This window comes from Argentina silus (genome assembly GCF_951799395.1).
Source record: "Argentina silus genome assembly, chromosome: X".
Taxonomy (NCBI): Eukaryota; Metazoa; Chordata; class Actinopteri; order Argentiniformes; family Argentinidae; genus Argentina; species Argentina silus.
In genome coordinates this window covers 7,909,550-7,928,155 of record NC_139653.1, presented here as the reverse complement: position 1 = coordinate 7,928,155, position 18,606 = coordinate 7,909,550, and the positions used below count along the sequence as shown (strand labels likewise).

At 41.7% G+C, this 18,606-nt stretch overlaps 1 protein-coding gene across 1 annotated transcript; it reads left to right on the top strand.

Annotated features, from left to right (window-relative positions):
- Positions 1–13,230: 13,230 nt before the first annotated feature.
- On the top strand, positions 13,231–15,130 carry LOC310823365 (GTP cyclohydrolase 1-like; the record flags this gene model as incomplete). The annotated part of the gene is made up of 6 exons (XM_083696208.1): positions 13,231–13,537; positions 13,979–14,088; positions 14,307–14,362; positions 14,460–14,491; positions 14,605–14,689; positions 15,004–15,130. The coding sequence occupies 6 exons, from the start codon at positions 13,231–13,233 to the stop codon at positions 15,128–15,130; spliced, it is 717 nt and encodes a 238-aa protein (XP_083552334.1).
- Between the last annotated feature and the right edge of the window lie 3,476 nt (positions 15,131–18,606).

The window sequence follows — 18,606 nt, the reverse complement described above, 5'->3', positions numbered from 1 at the left end:
TGGGAAAGTAGGATGGCGGCGAGCTTCCGATGTTAGACGGATAGGGAAAGCCCAGAGACTAGTGGCATTAAATGATAGACACTGCCTGTCTCCAATGGCAACAGGGTAGAAAATCAAGTGGCTCGTTGGCAACTTACTGCACGCGATCTCTCATGGATCATCCATTTAATCAGTGGATGATTTCTCCCTCCATCCGACTCCCCTGCATTCAATAAAAAAAAAATACAAAATGTATACAATAGATTGTCCAATTCCATGTCTGTGGCTGCTGTTAAAGCTAAAACAGGTTAGCCTAATTTTTCCGATACTGAAAATCATGGATTTGTTCTCACCAGCTTGGGCCAGTTCCAACACCCCTTGAAGTTACATTATGGATTTTGCCACTGGGGGTGCTGCCAAAAGGGGTCCCCGGCTAAATAGTCAGAAATAACGTCCAGAAATTACCTCATTTGACAGAAAGGGGCACTCCTCCCCATATCATACATACTACACCGCGAAATGCAGTCCTGAAAAAAGCAGGTGGTGACTCCTGAAGTTGACTCCAGTTAGGAGTCATGCGTAAAGAGTGTACGACAGTCGGAGTTGACTACTGGTTGATTATTTCAAGATTGTGCAGTACTCAACCAGGAGCAAGTCCTGTTTCTCGTACATACAGCAGCGTTTCCTCCCCCCTGATATGTGTGTACTACGTAAAGCATGATAATGGGAGTGACTACTGTTAATATTATATTAATGATACTATTAATATACTATTAGTAACTTAATAACCAAGAGTTGGGAGTATGTACGTGGCCTATGAGCATCAGCTCTTGGCCAAAGTTTGTTGGCCTAACTAATGGTTTAATGAGGCAATACATTGTTTCCTATGTGTATGATAACCAGTCAACACAAATTGTATTTTTTTAAATAAAAATAACTTCCATAGTCAGTGATGTAATGGATGGTAAGTGCAGACGGTTACAACCTGCATCCAAAAAAATATCCAAACAGTACCAGGTTGGTCTGATGAAGAATAGATTTTTGAAAAAGATTTGTAATGTTTTGTTTTTTTACCTTTAAGCTTGAAGCATGGGCAATTTTTGTCTCCATTTTGCAAATGTTTGCAAGTCTTAGTATTTTCTTTAATTTCAGCTTTGCTTTGAACTTGTTGGCAAAGATGTTATGCCCTTATTAAATTAGTATCTAGATGTACATCAAGTGCTTTCAATCAAGGAGTGGTACTCCTTATTGAATTGGAAAGGGCACTAACCGAAGACTGGAATTATGTTACTGCCTGTGCTGAAACTCCCCTGCATAAACCCAGAACAAGACCGATGTGTAGGTCAGTGTGAGGGTCTGCAAAGGTTGCTGTGGATGATCTTACCTCTTTGTCAACTTCTACTTCATTAGTTTCTCTGTATGTCAACGTAGGCCATCAAATGTGTTGAGGATGTGGATCTTTGGGGATCTAAAAAAAACCTTTGGTTCAGCAGATTTAAAGGTAGACTCAGCAATATGACGAAGCCACAACACAACAGGACCACTACTGGCAGAGAAATCTAGTGTGAAGCAAGACAATTCATTCACCAGCCTTTTTGTCACATGGCTATCACCTTGAATTGTCATGCTAGTGCCATTGAGCTTGTGTACTGACACAATCATGAATGAGTGAAACATCTTCTTTGGGTGGAGTTCAAATATCTCTGAAGTCATTCCACTTCTTGTGGTTACGACATATCACTGAGTCTGCCTTTGTTAAGACTTGATTTCAACGACTTATCAAAGACAAGAGCCCTACTGTGATCGAGAAACAATATTTCCAAGACCCATGAAACAAGTAGGATAGGAAAAATTATGATACTGATCCACTCAATCATGGTATATTCTTCAGGTAACATTAGAAAATAATGGTGCGACTCTCACTCAATATTAAAGGGGCAATCTGTGATTTAAACAACAACAAAGCAATCTCCCCACCACTTTTTTGGGTAAATAGCTGAGGTATGGGGCTGGGGGAATGTAACCACTTCACAATTCATTGATGGAGCTATGGATGCAAGGACTGAGATCAAAATGTTTTACCATGTTTTGAAGCTATGCAGTGTTTGTTCGCAATTACATTGTTCACAGATGGAGTAAACAAGGTTATATTTGTAGTTCTGGTGGGGTAGGACAGTTGAGGCTTATGAGGCATTTATAATAATTATTCAAGAATCAATGGCTGTATTTAAAAGTAGATATACCAATCCCAGATTGCCCCTTTAAAGTGTTCAATTCAATTTGGTCAAAGAGGAGATGTTGCCATCTGGTGGGATTAAGAAAAAGTACAGTAAGCACAATATTTCCACCATCACTGAGATAGTGAAACATGGATCACATAAAGCAACTTTTTTTTTTTTCTTTACATATTTTGAAGCAATCTCTCAGCATGTATGTCAGGTTCTGATACTGGATGTTGGCATTTTCACTGAACCATGTGCTGAACCATGTCGCATGATATGAAGTGTCCTTGTTAAAGTCCCGTAGATCTTTTCATTACACCCTTTTTGTGTTTGCTTTCCTTTTTGGTTGCTCTGGTGCCGCTTGGGCAGTTTAAAGTTTTGATTTTGGACCTTTGTTTTTCTTGATTGTGTTTTATTATGTTGTAATTTTGTATGTGTATTATGTATTGTTGTAAATTGTGTGTATGCAGGGCTCCCTTGTAAAAGAGACCTTTGTCTCAATGGGACTCCCTGCTAAAATAAAGGTTAAATAAAAATGCATTCAAGCAATGAACCACGTTTCAGTAGTACTCATCCAAGTTAGCCTGCTCATTCCGTCAAAGATGTCTCTTTACTGCCATTGTCCCACGTAGATAAGTTATTTTCTTTAACCACTGGATGGCGCACCTACTGTACAGTACATGCTGCATCTAGAAAATAACTGGTCATGCATGGTGATGGTAGCAGTGTGACAGTCAGCCAGTTAGACTAAGTTTATCTAAAAGCTAGCAATTTGACAGCGCAGATGGGGCTATTTGAACTTGAGGAGTGAGTAGCCAGTTCTAGTGGCAGCTACACATGCCCTAACATTAACACCCCCCCCACCATGTTTCACAGATGAGGTGGAATGCTGTAAATCTTGGGCAGATCCTTTTTTCTCCAAACCTTCCACTTGCAATCCCTTTGGTACATGAACATATTTATCTTATCTGTGCACAAGATCTTTTTACAGACCTCTGCAGGCTTTTTAGGTACTATTTAGCAAACTGTAAGTGACCCTTTTTGAGAATATCTAGTGGTTTGCACCTTACAGTGAAGCCTCTGTAGTTCGGCTGGTGATGTTGTAACATCCCGCCACATTCCTTAGTTTATGTTTGTCTTTGTTTCATGTTATTTCATTTATTGTTTCCTGTTTATTTTTGTGTTACTCACCTTGTCTCTCATTTCAGACACTTCACCACCTGCCCTTGTGTGTTTCCCGCCTGTGTGATTGTCTACCCCGCCCTGATTGGCTTCACCTGTTCCTCATAATCCTTCTCTGTGTATTTAGTCTGTGTTCTCCTGTCTCTGTGCCAGTTCGCCTTTGTATCTTGTGTCAAGTGTTCCAGCGATTTTTCCTAGTGTTGAGTATTCCTGGTTATTTTGATCTCTAATAGTGTTTCTGACTTTGCTTTTTGCCTACCCCTTTTCAGATTATCTGCCTGACTTTTTGAACTGCCTACCTGTGCCTTGCTGACCCCCTTCCTGGATTATCTACCTATGCATTGACTGCCTACCTGTGTACCAAACCTTTTTTGATAGTAAAGAGTATTTAAGTTTGAATAGATTTAAGTTTGTCTCTGAGTCGTGCATTTGAGTCCTCTGCCTAAATACTCCAGTCATTACAGACGTAATCTGCAGATAGGTAGTCTGACACATTCCCACCTACCTTCTGGAGTGTTCTTGATCAGTGGGACAGTTGTTCTGGGGTTTTTCTTAATTATGGTGAGCATTCTTCGGTCATCCACTGCAGAAATCTGCCTTGGCCTACCAGCCCATTTGCAATTGCTGAGGTCACATGTGATTTGTTTTCTTTTCAATGATGTTCCAAACTGTTGATTTTTGCAAGCCTATGGTTTTGGCTATGTTTCAGATTTTTCAGCCTAATAAAGGCTTCCTTGACTTTCACTGACACTGCTTTGGTCTTCATGTTGAGACGCCAATAGCAGACTCCAAAGGCAAATGCAAGAATCAATAGAATCAATACTAGACATTGACAGCTCTCTTATGCCTGCATAAATGAACACACCTGACTTACAGAAACACCTGTCAAGCCAGTTGTCCCATTACTTTTGGGTACCATGAAATAGCGGGACTTTAAAAAAATAAATAATAATAATCTAATTTCTGAATGGTGAAACCAATGTGTACACAAATACCAGAATCCCTACTTTAACCTCATAGTAATTGTTTGATTTCAAATCCAAACTTTTGGAGTGTAGTGCCAAAAGAAGAAAGAACGCTTCACTGTCCCATTACTGACGCAGGGCACTGTATATGTTTAGATAGACTATGAATTTTACAATATACACTTCTATCATAAAGTAACCTAGAACTCCTGTTATTTTAAGTGTTAGAGCCAGAGCTGGGAAAACAGTATAAATAGGATTGACTAGTGCAGTGTTTTTCAACCTTTTTTGAGCCACGGCACATTTTTCACATTGGAAGAATCTTGCGGCACACCACCAACCAAAAATGTTACAAAATGACACTCTGTAGCCTGATACAGTATATATAATTACAATATTAGTCTCTAATGGCATCTCCATCCGCAAAACGCACATTGGCCAAGAGCTGAGAATGTCCACTAATATCCGTAGACTCATCAAGTTGCAACGCAAATTTCCTACTGATGCGTATCTTTCCCAAAACATGACTTTCGATGTCTGTAGACATGTCATCAATACGCCTGGCAATTGTGTTATGTGAGAGCTGGACTTTAGCTATGTCTTTAACCGCGTCAGGGCCGAGCATCTCGTTGACAATGGCTTTGCAGGCAGGTAGTATTAATGTCTCTGCCACAGAGTGGGACTTTTTTGATTTAGCTACGAGTTCAGCAACTAGGTAACTAGCTTTGAGGGCTTTCTAATTTACCTTTGTGGTTTTTCTCATAAAAGTTGCCTGTTTCTCTGTGATTTCACGCAGGCGAACAAAATAGTCCATCGGCTTGTTTTGAAGCGACGGGTGTTTCGTTTGGAGATGGCGTTTAAGCTTGCTTGGCACCATGGCGCTGTTGGACAGCTTCTCGCCACACACCAAGCATAATGGAGTCGGGGTCGTCTCATCCCCGGTGAAAGTAAATCCGAACGAAAGATAGCTTTCGCTGTCTTGCCTCGAGCTCACCGTCTTTGCTTACTTTTTACCACCACTCATACTAGGGCCTTCACCTGGGTCAGAATTCTTGTCCAGGGCCTAGTTCGGAGTTTGCATTTTTCCATTTTAAAAACTTCTCCATCACTGTCAACCACGACCTGTCGCATGCGTCACTAATTCTCTTGTCTCTATGCAGGAAAGAGGCAATTAGCTACCTGCTGCCACCCGGACGAATATTACATTACTCTGCCAGTCACTATATTACAGCACAGACACTCGACAATGGCATATTATTTGCAGATAATAATTAATAAATGTTAATTAAAAAAAAGTGAAATTGGATAATTTCTCACGGCACACCCAACGATCTCTCACACTAGTGTGCCGCGGCACAGCGGTTGGGAAACGCTGGCCTAGGCTACTGGTAATTTGGATATATTTTTACGCACGGAGTTCGGGGACTTCAAAGTAGGACTACGCACAGTACACGTACGGTACTTGTATGCTACAATACAACAGACTGCTATCCTAATCAAATAACTCATTATTAATCTGTTGTAATCGCAGAATCTACTCAACTCAAATAATTACGAATCTGTCCCGATATTAGGGCATGCGTTTCTTCATACGCTTCGCGTGTGAGACATCTGCGCAACTACACCTACAGTAGATGAATTCAGATTGCTAGAGTGGGAGTAGAGGCACTGTTCTAATAACCACCATTGCACTTCCCAACATTTCCTACTTGTGAGGGACCTGCACTTAATAAATACCTGCACTTGTGCACAATGATTAGCCTATTTGCAATGATTGTGATATATTGTTTCACTGACTTTAGACAACTGCACCTATTGTGCATACGTGGCTCTAGAAAAGAGCGTTGAATGGCTAAAGTGTAAATGTAAAATGTCAAAATGAGTTATAAATAAGTTATAAACTATAACAACAGCAGCTTGTGTGTAGTCCTACAGTATTAGTCATATTTAAGTGTGTTGGCATAACATAAGGGGAGCGACAGACACACACACACACACACACACACACACACACACACACACACACACACACGTCTACCTATATGCAAACACACATACACAAACAAACACACACACACGCACACACACACACACACACACACACATGCATGCACACACGCACATTACTCAGACTGGCTAAATGAGAGCTAGACATTGAGACTGTGGAAGTCTAAGCTAGAACAAAGTGAACTTGAATGAGAGTGGGTGGATGATAAACACAATGGAAAAAGAATACAAGTCAATGATGTACTTCAGTCATGGTGTTTAGGAGATAATCAGATGGTTTATTTATCTCAGTCCATTTGACAGAAAATGCTATAAGGATCAAAATAAGACTATAAGGAGAATTGGGTTAGGGTTAGGGATGGAGAGAGGGAGGAGGGGGGAGGGAGAGAGGGCTGGGGGCTAGGGGGCTGGAGGGCTGGAGGCTAGGGAGCTAGGGGGCTGGGGGCTAGGGGGCTGGGGGCTAGGGGGCTAGGGGGCTGGAGGCTAGGGAGCTAGGGAGCTAGGGGGCTGGGGGCTAGGGGCTAGGGAGCTAGGAGGCTAGGGAGCTGGAGGGCTGGGGGGCTGGAGGACGGGACTGGGGGGGGTTGATGGGAAGGTAGGAAAAGTGTGTGGGGGGTGGTGGGGAGGGTTTGCAAAAATAAAAAGAAGGACAGCAATCATCCTTAACAGGACTCCTTCTTTTTCTTCTCTCTCTCATTCCTGCCATTCACTTTCTTTCCATCCGGGATGTCGGCCCTGTTCTGTCGCTTGAAGAACTTCATGAATCCTTTCCTTGAATGGATCTGAAACGAGATATGGTATTAAAGTACAAAACCACATAATAACAACAACTTCGGGCTTTATAACATGATGATCAACTGTTTTTGACCCTGTTTTCATTAAAGTAATGTAGATAAGTCCAATGATTCATTGAAGTGCCAGTACTGTACCTTTTTCTCAGCTTTCTCCAGCTCTATGGCCTTCATGGCGAGCTGATCTCTCATCTCCTGTCTCTCCTTTTCATCCTCGCAGTCCTTCAGCTTCTGCAGCTGTCGCAGCTCCTCCCTCTCTCTTTCCAAGGTCTCCACTTCTTTCTCCTTGGTCAGACACTTCTCCACAGCCTTGTTCATCCTCCTCTCCATCTCCCTCATCTCCTTCCTCTCTCTCACAGAGAGGGCCCGAAAACAGCTAGCGGACTTTTCCATTTGAACGGAGTAGAGTTGGGAAGAGTAGAGGGCCTCGCTGAGACTATCTATCTCTCTGGTCTTCTCATTATTGTCCATTCTCCGTTCCTCCTGCTGAGCAGCTAAGAGGGTCTGGAGGTCCACGTGGGCCTTGGACATGTCATCCAGTTGGGTTTGTAGAGACTCCAGGGTTTGTTGGAGGGTGGCCATCTCATTTCTCTCCTCCATCTTCCTCTGCTCTGCCTCTCTGGCCTGCCTCTCCATCTCCTCCCTTTCTGCTCTCCAGTTCTTCTCCTGTGAGGCACAGAGGTTCTGGAGGTCTGTGTGGGCTTTGGCCATTTTGTCCTGTTTTCTTTTAGACCTCTCCATAGCCTGAAGGAGATAGTTGATTTGCTTCTCTTTCTCTTTGACCCTGAATATCTCCCTCACCTCTACGTCTCTCGCCCTGCTCTCCATTTCGCTCCTCTCCTCTACCCATTTCCTCTCTCTCTCCTTGGTAGCTTCGGCCTCCTTCTCAAGGGACTCCACTTTGAGGCCAAGAGAAAGAATGACGTCATCTTTTTGTTTGAAGGTGGAGAGTCCCCACTCGACAACATGCCTCCTCCCCGTCTCTAGACCTTCTCTCTCCTTCTTCCACCTATCCTCCAGGGCCCTGATGGTTCTCTGCTCGTTTAGCTGGTGGTTGTCTAGGAGCTGCCGGAGAGAGTAGAGCTTCTTGTCCTTCTCACTCAGAGCGACCTGGTACTGTGCAGTCATCTCTCTGCTCTTTCTCTCCATCTGGAGCCTACACATCTGCATATTGTTACCTATAAAGTCTCCCGTAGACATATTTTGGAGGGTCTGTCTTAGGTGAAAAATCGTGTTGTCCTTTGATTTAAGCAGATCAACAATCGTTCCTCTCTCCATCTTTAATTTGTTGTGAATAAAGGCATGCTAATTAATCGGTTGAAAAGTTGAGTGTGAAATCAAAGCAGTCTTGTCTGAATACTATTTTAGAATCATTATGTTTTTATTGCGCATTAAACGTCGGGGCATTGTTGCGTCTGTTGTCACGACAACAATGCCCAGCAAATCCCCACGCAGTGCTAAAAAATGTTCTCGCTTTGCCAATATTCTAAAATGACGTGGTCATTTTTTTGCAAAGTGTAAAATAATGTATATTGACAATAAAGTGGCCATTTAGATCGTTTGAATGCTTCAAATATTGTTTTGCTCCTATATCTAATAGGTTACGTATGTTGCGTACACCTGCACCAGTGAACAGTTTTTAAAATGTAGGGTTAGGGTTAGTGTTATTTATTGTTTCGTCAAAATCTACTGCCTTACAACTTCTTACTTTTAAATGTGGGACCATGAGCAATTTCCAACATGAATCCATTTTATGCGTTACACAGTCAGCATATCACGGTTGGGAATCTGTAGCCTAGGCCAGTGTTCTTTTTACCACCACTCATACTAGGGCCTTCACCTGGGTCAGAATCTTGTCCAGGGCCCAGTTCGGAGTTTGCATTTTTCCATTTTAAAAACTTCTCCATCACTGTCAACCACGACCTGTCGCATGCGTCACTAATTCTCTTGTCTCTATACAGGAAAGAGGCAATTAGCTACCTGCTGCCACCCGGACGAATATTACATTACTCTGCCAGTCACTATATTACAGCACAGACACTCGACAATGGCATATTATTTGCAGATAATAATTAATAAATGTTAATTAAAAAAAAGTGAAATTGGATAATTTCTCACGGCACACCCAACGATCTCTCACGGCACACTAGTGTGCCGCGGCACAGCGGTTGGGAAACGCTGGACTAGTGAATGTGTGTTTTGGACGATACATTAGTGACCCCTAGTGGTTGATATTACATAACTTTTAATTTCTAAGCTGTCTGTCAGTTCAACAGGAATAGTTGCACACACTATAATTGTTGTCATCTGGCTGACAAGTTGAATAACAGTTATCTAACTATTGACTAGCTATAGCTATCACAGACCTCCTGTAGCTATATGTGTAGTCTTTATTGATTGAACTGTTTAGGCTAACATGTTACAGGTGCATAATTGTATAAACAGCCATCATGAAATATATTTCGAAGTAACTTGACCAACCATCCCTTGTCTTAGCCAGCAGTAGCCCCAATGTGACTAGACATACTACTTTTTACATTTGGATGTTGTTGACGTCATTCACACCAGCTTCACTGTCATTAACATTATTTTCTCAAACTCATCTTATTTATTGTCCTTTCACAGATGATGTTGTCTCTCACAGATGATGTTGCGGCCCTCTATGAAAGGAGAGTGATCGAATGAAGCAAGACATTTATTCATAAACGTTTTACTAAGACACAAGTTGTCTCTGTTGTACAGTACTGTGCAGGCACGTGGCAAGGATGGCGGGTGGATTTTTTATTTATTTTATTTAGATCTCGTGTTCTTTTAATGGTGTGTGTGTGACAGTATGTGGAAGTCTATGTGCGTCATCTAGGCTACTGGTTAAATTGTGTGACTGCTGTTGGATTCTCGGCTTTTCACTCGCACTACCCACAATGTTATTCTCCTGTCAAAAGTCATCAGAATTGCTTGTTTAACAGGTGATAGGCAACATTTTCACTGGGTACATAAAGGGGGGGGGGCATCTTCTGTCATTTTCTGAATCAGGACAAATAGCCGAAATGCGAGGTGTTCAGGTGACTTCATCTGCAGCTCTCATGTTTCTTTCTCTTACTATATGCGATCACTTTGTGTGATGGTGCAAGTTGACACGCTAGATTGTAGCGCAGGTTTGGATGAGTTGGGATGGATATACTGACAAATATATGCAACACTCTCATGATCAGAGCTGTTTATCGAGTCGGGCGGGTGCACTCGGGTAAATCAGCTGTAGGCCTTGTGTCATTTACTTGAGACGTGATCATTTTATGCTTTTCACTCACACTAACCACTATGTTATTCTCCAATCAAAAATCACCAGAATTGCAGGTGATGTGCACATTTTTCACTCCCCTCACAACCTTTTAGGCAGCACCCCCTCGCGAAATATACTTCTTACATGTCTGGTACTGTGTCCCTGTTGCATGCAGAGAGGGCTTTTCTCTTGATGAGATCACCTTCTGTGTCCAAAGAGAAAAAAATATTTGGGTGCCAATATTGTACTAACTCTATTGATATAAAATGCCTTTAATTCAAACACAAATTTCACCAATAGGCTAAGACAACATTTGCACAGCAAACTTATTTGGTTACAAATGTGACTGGCTGTAAACCAAGGTTACACAACTCTGGTTTTCGTATTGATATAGGCCAAGTTTCTGTATTAAATGATGCTGCATAACTGACTACACATATGATTCCTAAATGTGTTAGGCTATAGGTTTGTATTGAATTGATTAAACTGTGTGTGTGTGTGTGTGTGTGTGTGTGTGTGTGTGTGTGTGTGTGTGTGGTTTGATTAAGATCAGCAATATCAGACCTGTCCTGGTTAGATGCTCACTTCCTTTAAAACACGGGACAGTCAGTCTGGTGACGCTCAGACCTTAGGCTCCATTTTCCTTGTGCAAAATAAGCCACAAACCGTGAAGACCAGATGCCTGTGGCAATTTTGGGTATTTTACGAGTCACCTTTCAGTGTGTTTGCACAGATCTAGGCCTACACACTATCTGAGGCTGCGCAGTAAATGGGACTGTCAGGAGGATGTGGGACATTGAACTCATTATTTTATAGTAAAATGCTGATTGGCCAACCCTAACCCAATGGCACATTATCTAAATATCCCATCCACCTGGATGGTGTTTTTCTTTTCGTCATCATCACTAAATTTTTTCTATTTTTCAGGGTACCCATGAAAAATAGAAAAAAAAACGCCCCGTACACGCGTCAATGAATCTCCATCCAACAAAGTCGTATTCAGTTGCGCTCAGAGCGAGCAGGATGTCAGCTGATTAGCAGCATATGCAGCAGAAAGTAGACAGAGAATTCAACGTTAGAAATCTCAGAGGGTAGTACAGGAATGATTTTGAAAGGAGGCAGGCAGCAGTGAGATTTCTAGACGTGTTCCATAGTATGGCACATTATTTCACTCACATCTAACGTTGACCTACAGGTCTGCTACACCACGGGCGTGAAATCCACGTCCGTTAGACCAGCGTGAGATTTTGTCTCGAGACTCCACCGAGGTTTTAATGGGTAGATTTCTCGTGGGAGTTTCTACTCCACTACACTTAGTTTGCAGCAAGTTAAAAAAAAACTAAAAAAAAACAGGATTCGTTTTAACGAGCCCTAGACGAGATGTGTTCATCCCAATTATTATGGGTTGCATTTATGTTGTGTCCTGATTTATTAGCTAATTTACATGCCACAATCTGTGGTAAACTTTAACAAGCTAGCATTCTGCCACCGTTCCACTGAAATAGAAGGAATCAAAGTATGCAGTGGAATCCATCGCCGAGTGTTGTGTCGCCCGAAGTCTCATCAAGTCGCCATCTTCCACTGACAGTGAATGACCACTGCTCGTTTTGTAGTGTTGCGTCGTCCCATGTGTGTACATGCTTCGTCCGTCACCCAATTTAAATTGAGGTTAGGGTAAAGGTAAAACATAACAGCTGTGTAAATAAGACAAAATCAGGGTCCAAATTGCAATACAATTATCAAGAATAATTATTTCAATGCAAATATGCAATATGGTCCAAACTGATAGCAATAAATAGGGTAGCACAAAGCAGGGCAGGGCAGAGCAGATATACTAGGCCTATGCACTGATTCGTTGGAAAAAGGTCTGTAGTCTGTACCCAGCCAATGTGGCAGGACATACAGTATGAATGAGGATACATTTGATCAATTGGCTCCACAGGATTGATTTAATCCAGCGTCTGCCAGTGTTCCTGTCACAAGGGACCTACTTCAGTAGTTTGTACAAATCTCTTATGAATGCATAGACATGGCTAAAATTACAAAAAGGCACAGCATAAAGCACAGCAAATTAATTTGTTTTGTTAAATCAGATGGGGGGGCAAAGTAACAGAGAACTGATTAAACTGACATGGGTTTGTTCATCAGTTGTACCTAAACTATGAGCCACAAAATAAATACCCACAAAATAAACTAAATAACCACATTCTGGTTGAGCTCCAACTTGTTCCTGATTGTTATCCTAAGCACATTGCTACGGCCGTCTTAGAGGCTTTAGATCCAGCAGGAGTGGCAGATGTCATTGAGGCAACGTGAGTGTCCACCCATAGTCTTCTTAACCTGTCAATATACTGTGTGTATTTCATTATGTTATTGTTAGACCTTTGTAGCTTCCTCCACTGGGACCAGTTTTCATTGAGAGAGGAGGAGCTTGAGACATATCAGGATTTTCACTCACGGGGTTTCACACTTTACAAACGGATTTTAGTTCTACCAAATAGATTATTGGTGATTAGATGGCTCAATTGGTGTGGCGTTCTCTATCAAGCTGGCCTAAAATGACCAATGAGGAGCACTAAAAAAGGCAGTCTTTCTGCTGAAAAGCCATGTGCTTACTGCATGACAAAATGACTGGAACTGAACTGTTATAGGTACAACCATAAATAGGGCCTGCGATAACCAGTCAGACCAGCAGTCAACTGCCTTGTCCTCTGTGAGTGGAACATATCTTAGTGTACAGTAACAGGTGTGTAACAGTCAGTAACAGGTGTGTAACAGTAATAGTTTGTATTAGTGTTAGTAAAATGGAGTACCAAAATACATCAGAGATGGGCATCAACAGCATCTGCAATGGAAATATAGTCACTGAAGACCTTAACGGGAACGGTGAAACATCTATTGAGTTAAAGGAAGCAGAATTGCTGCGCAAACAGGAGAAATCCCTGAAGGAGTCCGGGGAAGTGTGTAAAGTCACGGCGATTGAAGGAGCTTACACCACCATACTTCGAGAACTTGGAGAAGACACCAACCGTGAGGGTCTACTGCGCACGCCATTACGCGCGGCCAAAGCAATGCAGTACTTCACCAAGGGTTATGGTGAGACAGTACATGGTGAGAGCACATTGACTGTCCTTCAATATTTTTGATGAATTCTTTAATTTTTGTAGCATTTATCGAATTAATAGACTATAATAAGGATAATCAATCCACATATCAGTGGCTTAAACAACCCATAAGCAATTATTGAAGATGTAATGGCAAGTAATAATGGTAGTCTGTGATAGAACAATTTAAATGAATAATTGGTAAATGTGTTGCCTATTTACTTTTTTCCATTGTAACCTAAATCAATAGTGCTCCCTATGTCACGATGTCTTTGATGTGAAATGACTGACACTTTCAGTTAGACATTGCGAAGGTAGATAGAGACAAAATAAATGAATTGTGTTTTGTGATGCAAAGAATGCAAAGCCTTTATACAATTGGGCTACAATAATTCACATTGTGTAACATTCTGATCCTCATGTTCCACTTCTCTCTCTCCTCCCCCAGATATACTGAACAATGCTATCTTTGATGAGAACCACAACGAGATGGTGATTGTGAAGGACATTTCAATGTTCTCTCTCTGTGAACATCACCTGGTCCCCTTCTTTGGCAAGGTGACAACCAGTGATATATTTAGGAAGTAATGCAACTAATGAGTTGAAGTTATTTCTTCATGTCAGTTTGAATATTTGAAGCATAAAGTGTACTGAATCCTAACAGCGGTAGGCCTACTTACCTAATCATAGTGTTATTACTTGAATTACTTGATGATGTCAATGAATAATGATTGGACATTAATTCACAATGTTGTGTTTTTGTTTCATCAACACAGGTCCACATAGGTTACCTTCCAAATAATAAAGTGGTTGGTCTGAGCAAGCTGGCAAGGTAAGTGATGACAGTCAGTGATTATATACATACACAATGGGGGTTTGGGTACATAGACCCAGGACCATGCCTCCCTCTTCCTTTTTTAATCTTTCAGGATTGTCGAGATCTACAGTAGAAGACTTCAAGGTAAGAATTATTTTAGTTTGGCTATATTCTATATATAGTTTCCTTTGAGTTTGTTTTTTATTTTAGTTTATGAATATTGTATCTGCTCCCAATGTTTTTTGTTTCCTCCACAGTGCAGGAACGTCTGATCAAGCAGATTGCTACAGCCATCTTAGAGGCTTTAGAACCGGCAGGTGTGGCAGTTGTCATTGAGGCAACGTGAGTGTCCACCCATAGTCTTCTTAACCTGTCCATATACTGTGTTTATTTCATTATGTTGCACCCATAATTATGTTCTGTATGTAAAAATACAAATGGCATACCCATAAGGAAGTGTTATTATAAATAAATGGCAAGACATAACTGGTGCCACATTGTAACATTTTTAACCAGACTTCACCAGGAGTATGTTACACAAGTTAAACTCACCATGGCTTTTGCTATGATGCTTAGATCTTAAGAGCACACACAGTGTACTATTGCTTCTAAGAGGGCACCAATTTTAACATGGACTCTTCTAATATGTGTTTCAGTCACATGTGCATGGTGATGAGGGGTGTGCAGAAGATGAACAGCAAGACTGTGACGAGCGCTATGTTGGGACTGTTCAAAGAGGATCCCAAGACCCGTGAAGAGTTTCTGGCCCTGACCAAGAATTGACCATCTTTTACTTCACCATGTCTTTACAAGTGAAGACAGTAATTTCTATGTTTTTTTTTCAAGCTATGCAGATTGTTATGATTTTCTTTTCCCATTGCACTGTATATCCCAGTCTTTGTTTCTACTGATGATATGATTTGTTCTGAGACCTTACTACCATCTGTGAAACTGCAGCTAAAACCCACAAAACAGGGACCAAACACCAAATCCTAATCTAAGGATCTCCACTACTTTAAGTAATGTTTAGACTGTGGAGTTCATTGGTATTACACAGTTTTATATGATTTTTGTATAGTATTACTGTATATATTGTAGGCCTACATGGCATTCTCATAAACCTGAAGCTGAAGTAGGGCCCTCATAACAATATTTGTTCTTCATTTTCTACAGACGCTTATGCAGGTTTGACTTAGCTTTTGTGCGCATATCTTATTTATGCAATAGCTCAATGCAATAATGCATGTAACATAACAATGGAAAAGTTCAGTGTAAATTACCTTATAAAATGTGATTGCTTATCCTCCTTTGAGGTGGGAAAGAATCAGTCAGCAAGATCTAAGTAACATATTGAAGATTATAAATGCATAAGAGGAGAAATGAGTTATGATACACTGACGTACAATGTAGAGTTTCTAAAGAAAATAGGTCACTCTGCTTCAAATTCATGGTCTTGGTTAATTGTCTTTAAGATTAGATACTTCTTCTTTGTACATTAATTTTAAACGCGGAGCCTGTACACTTAACCTATACAATAAATAAACAAATTAATGCATGCATTAAAGTTGTCTTGTTGATATTAAACCTCTTATACTTTAATGGTGCTGTAGGAGCAAATTTACATACGTTTGTAACGTGAATCACTGAACAATACAAACAGGACTGAACTGTGGGATAATACAAGAGTGTGTATCACTCCACTATATGGAAATTGTGAAGCTGTTTTTGGAATGTATGATATTCAAATACCCATTGATTCTTGAAGAATATTACTTATATGAGCTTACCCAGTCAGCAAAGAAATTACAGCCCAGATCTGGCCCAAATCTGTTTTCTACCAGCATCTGGATGTGTCCCAAGTACAACTTTGTTCCCCGGGCCAGAAGTGAGCCGGCCCTGGCTGCCATTCCTAAGCCTTATCTTTGCCATGAAAAGGCCAGACCTTGGCCAGTATCTGGATTCAAAGTTGTACATGAGCCACATCAACATTTTGGCTGAGGCTTGGCCTACTTGTGGCAAAGGCCTGGCTTAGTAATGGAAATCTGACCTGGCCCCCTTCTGGACCATCATTCCAAGTGGTACTCCACATCAACATGCCGGCCAAGATGTGGCCTTTTCATGGTGAGGATTGGGCATAGGCACTGCCAACAGAGCCTTTCCACTAATGGCCCTGGGAACAAACATTCTGGCCCAGGCTTGGCCTATTGTGGCAACGGCCTGGCTTAGTTATGTCAGTCAGATCTGGCTTAGTTATAGCAACTAGATCTGGCCCTGTTCTACTCAAATTGTGGTCAAGATCTGGCATCTGTACTGCAACCAGATCGGGCCCATTTATATATGTACTGTTGAGTATGCTGAGATCCAGCCTTTTGTATGCTAACCAGATCATTGTTGCATTGTCAGAAAGTTCATATTTGTATGGTAACTATAGTTCTGTTCCTTTATTCCAAGTGGGACACATCAACATTTCAATTGGGTTCACTATGCAGTTTTTTTTTTTTTTTTTTTTACAAGATACCCAATTAAAGGACTTTTTCATGATAGTCAGATGATCCCTTACCCTGAAAGTAATCTATAGGCCATGATAAATGTTACCATTCAGATTTGTTAAAATAGTCAATTCTATCTTTAGCTAATTGTAGCCACTGCTAACAAAAAAAGTGCTATGGAAATACTGACCAAGTTTAAAATTTGTGGCCAAATCACCACAAATTCACATGTAGCCAAGTATTTAATTTGATACAATTTGAGTAGATTTGGTTGTGCTGTTTAAAACTTGGTTGAATGGCCATAGCAAATTTCTTTGTTAGCAGGGCCTAAAATTAGCTGATGTTAGCAGTAGTTTGTTTAAACAAATCCAAACCATGGATAATGCTGCATTCATGACTTCAACATCCAAACAACCTCCTTGACTCTCACCAATCCAGCTTTAAGGCTGGGCACTCTACTGAGACCGCTCTCCTTTCTGTCACAGAGACCCTCCACTCTGTTCGAGCTTCCTCCCTCTCCTCTGTTCTCGTTCTTCTGGACCTGTCCGCTGCATTCAACACAGTAAACCACCAGATCCTTCTCTCCACCCTCTCAGAGCTGGGCACCTCTGGCTCTGCACTCTCCTGGTTTGCATCCTACCTGGCTGATCGCTCTTACCAGGTGATGTGGAGAGGGTCGCTGTCCTTTTCGGGTGCCCTCACCACCGGGGTCTCCCAGGGCTCCGTCCTTGGGTCCTTACTGTTCTCCCTCTATAACGAATCTCTTGGCTCTGTAATTAACTCATGGTTTTTCCTACCACTCTTTCTCTCTTCCCCCCCCCCTCTGACACACAGGTGGAGACACGTGTCTCTGCGTGTCTTGCAGATGTCTCGGCTTGGATGTCATCCCACCACCTCAAGCTCAACCTTAACAAGACTGAGCTGCTCTTCCTCCCTGGGAAAGCATGCCATCCAAGACTCCAATACTTCTCCATCACAGTTGAGAACTCCTCCCAGACAGCCAAGAATCTTGGGGTGATCCTTGACAACCACTTGTCCTGTGCAGCGAACATCACAGCGACAGCACACTCCTGTAGATTCTTCCTCTACATCTGAAGGATAAGTCCAGTCCTCATGAGGAAAGCAGCACAACTCTTGGTCCAGGCACTTGTGATCTCCCACCTTGACTACTGCAATGCACTCTTGGACGAGTTCACCACCTCCACCATCAGACCTCTGCAGCTCATCCAGAATGCCCAGGTGCTCACCTACTGGGCGGTAAAAGGAACAGCTCCTCTCTACTTGCAAGCAATGGTTATCCCCCAAACCCCTGCCCGATCACCCCGTTCTTCCACCTTGGCTGGCCACCTGGCACGCTGTGAGGATGCAGCGGTCGCGCTGTTCAATCACAGCTTTTCACTCTCTTGGCGCCCAGGTGGTGGAACGAGCTTCCCACTGCTGTCAGGACTGCAGAGTTACTACCTATCTTCCACCGTAGACTGAAGACCCATCTCTTCAGGCTATATTTTGACTGTCCCTCCTAAAGACCTCTTCACCCCCCACTACCCCTCTGTACAGTTCCTCTACTGTTAATAATAATAATAATAATAATAAAAAATAATAATAATAAAGGCAATGGCATCTGGTCCTAGCATAGATTTTGCTTATGATCACTGATGTATAGATGATTCGCTTACTTTAAACAAATGTACTTGTTGTAAGTCGCTTTGGATAAAAGCATCTGCTAAATGTCAAAAATGTAAATGTAAATGTAAAAATGTAAATGACAAG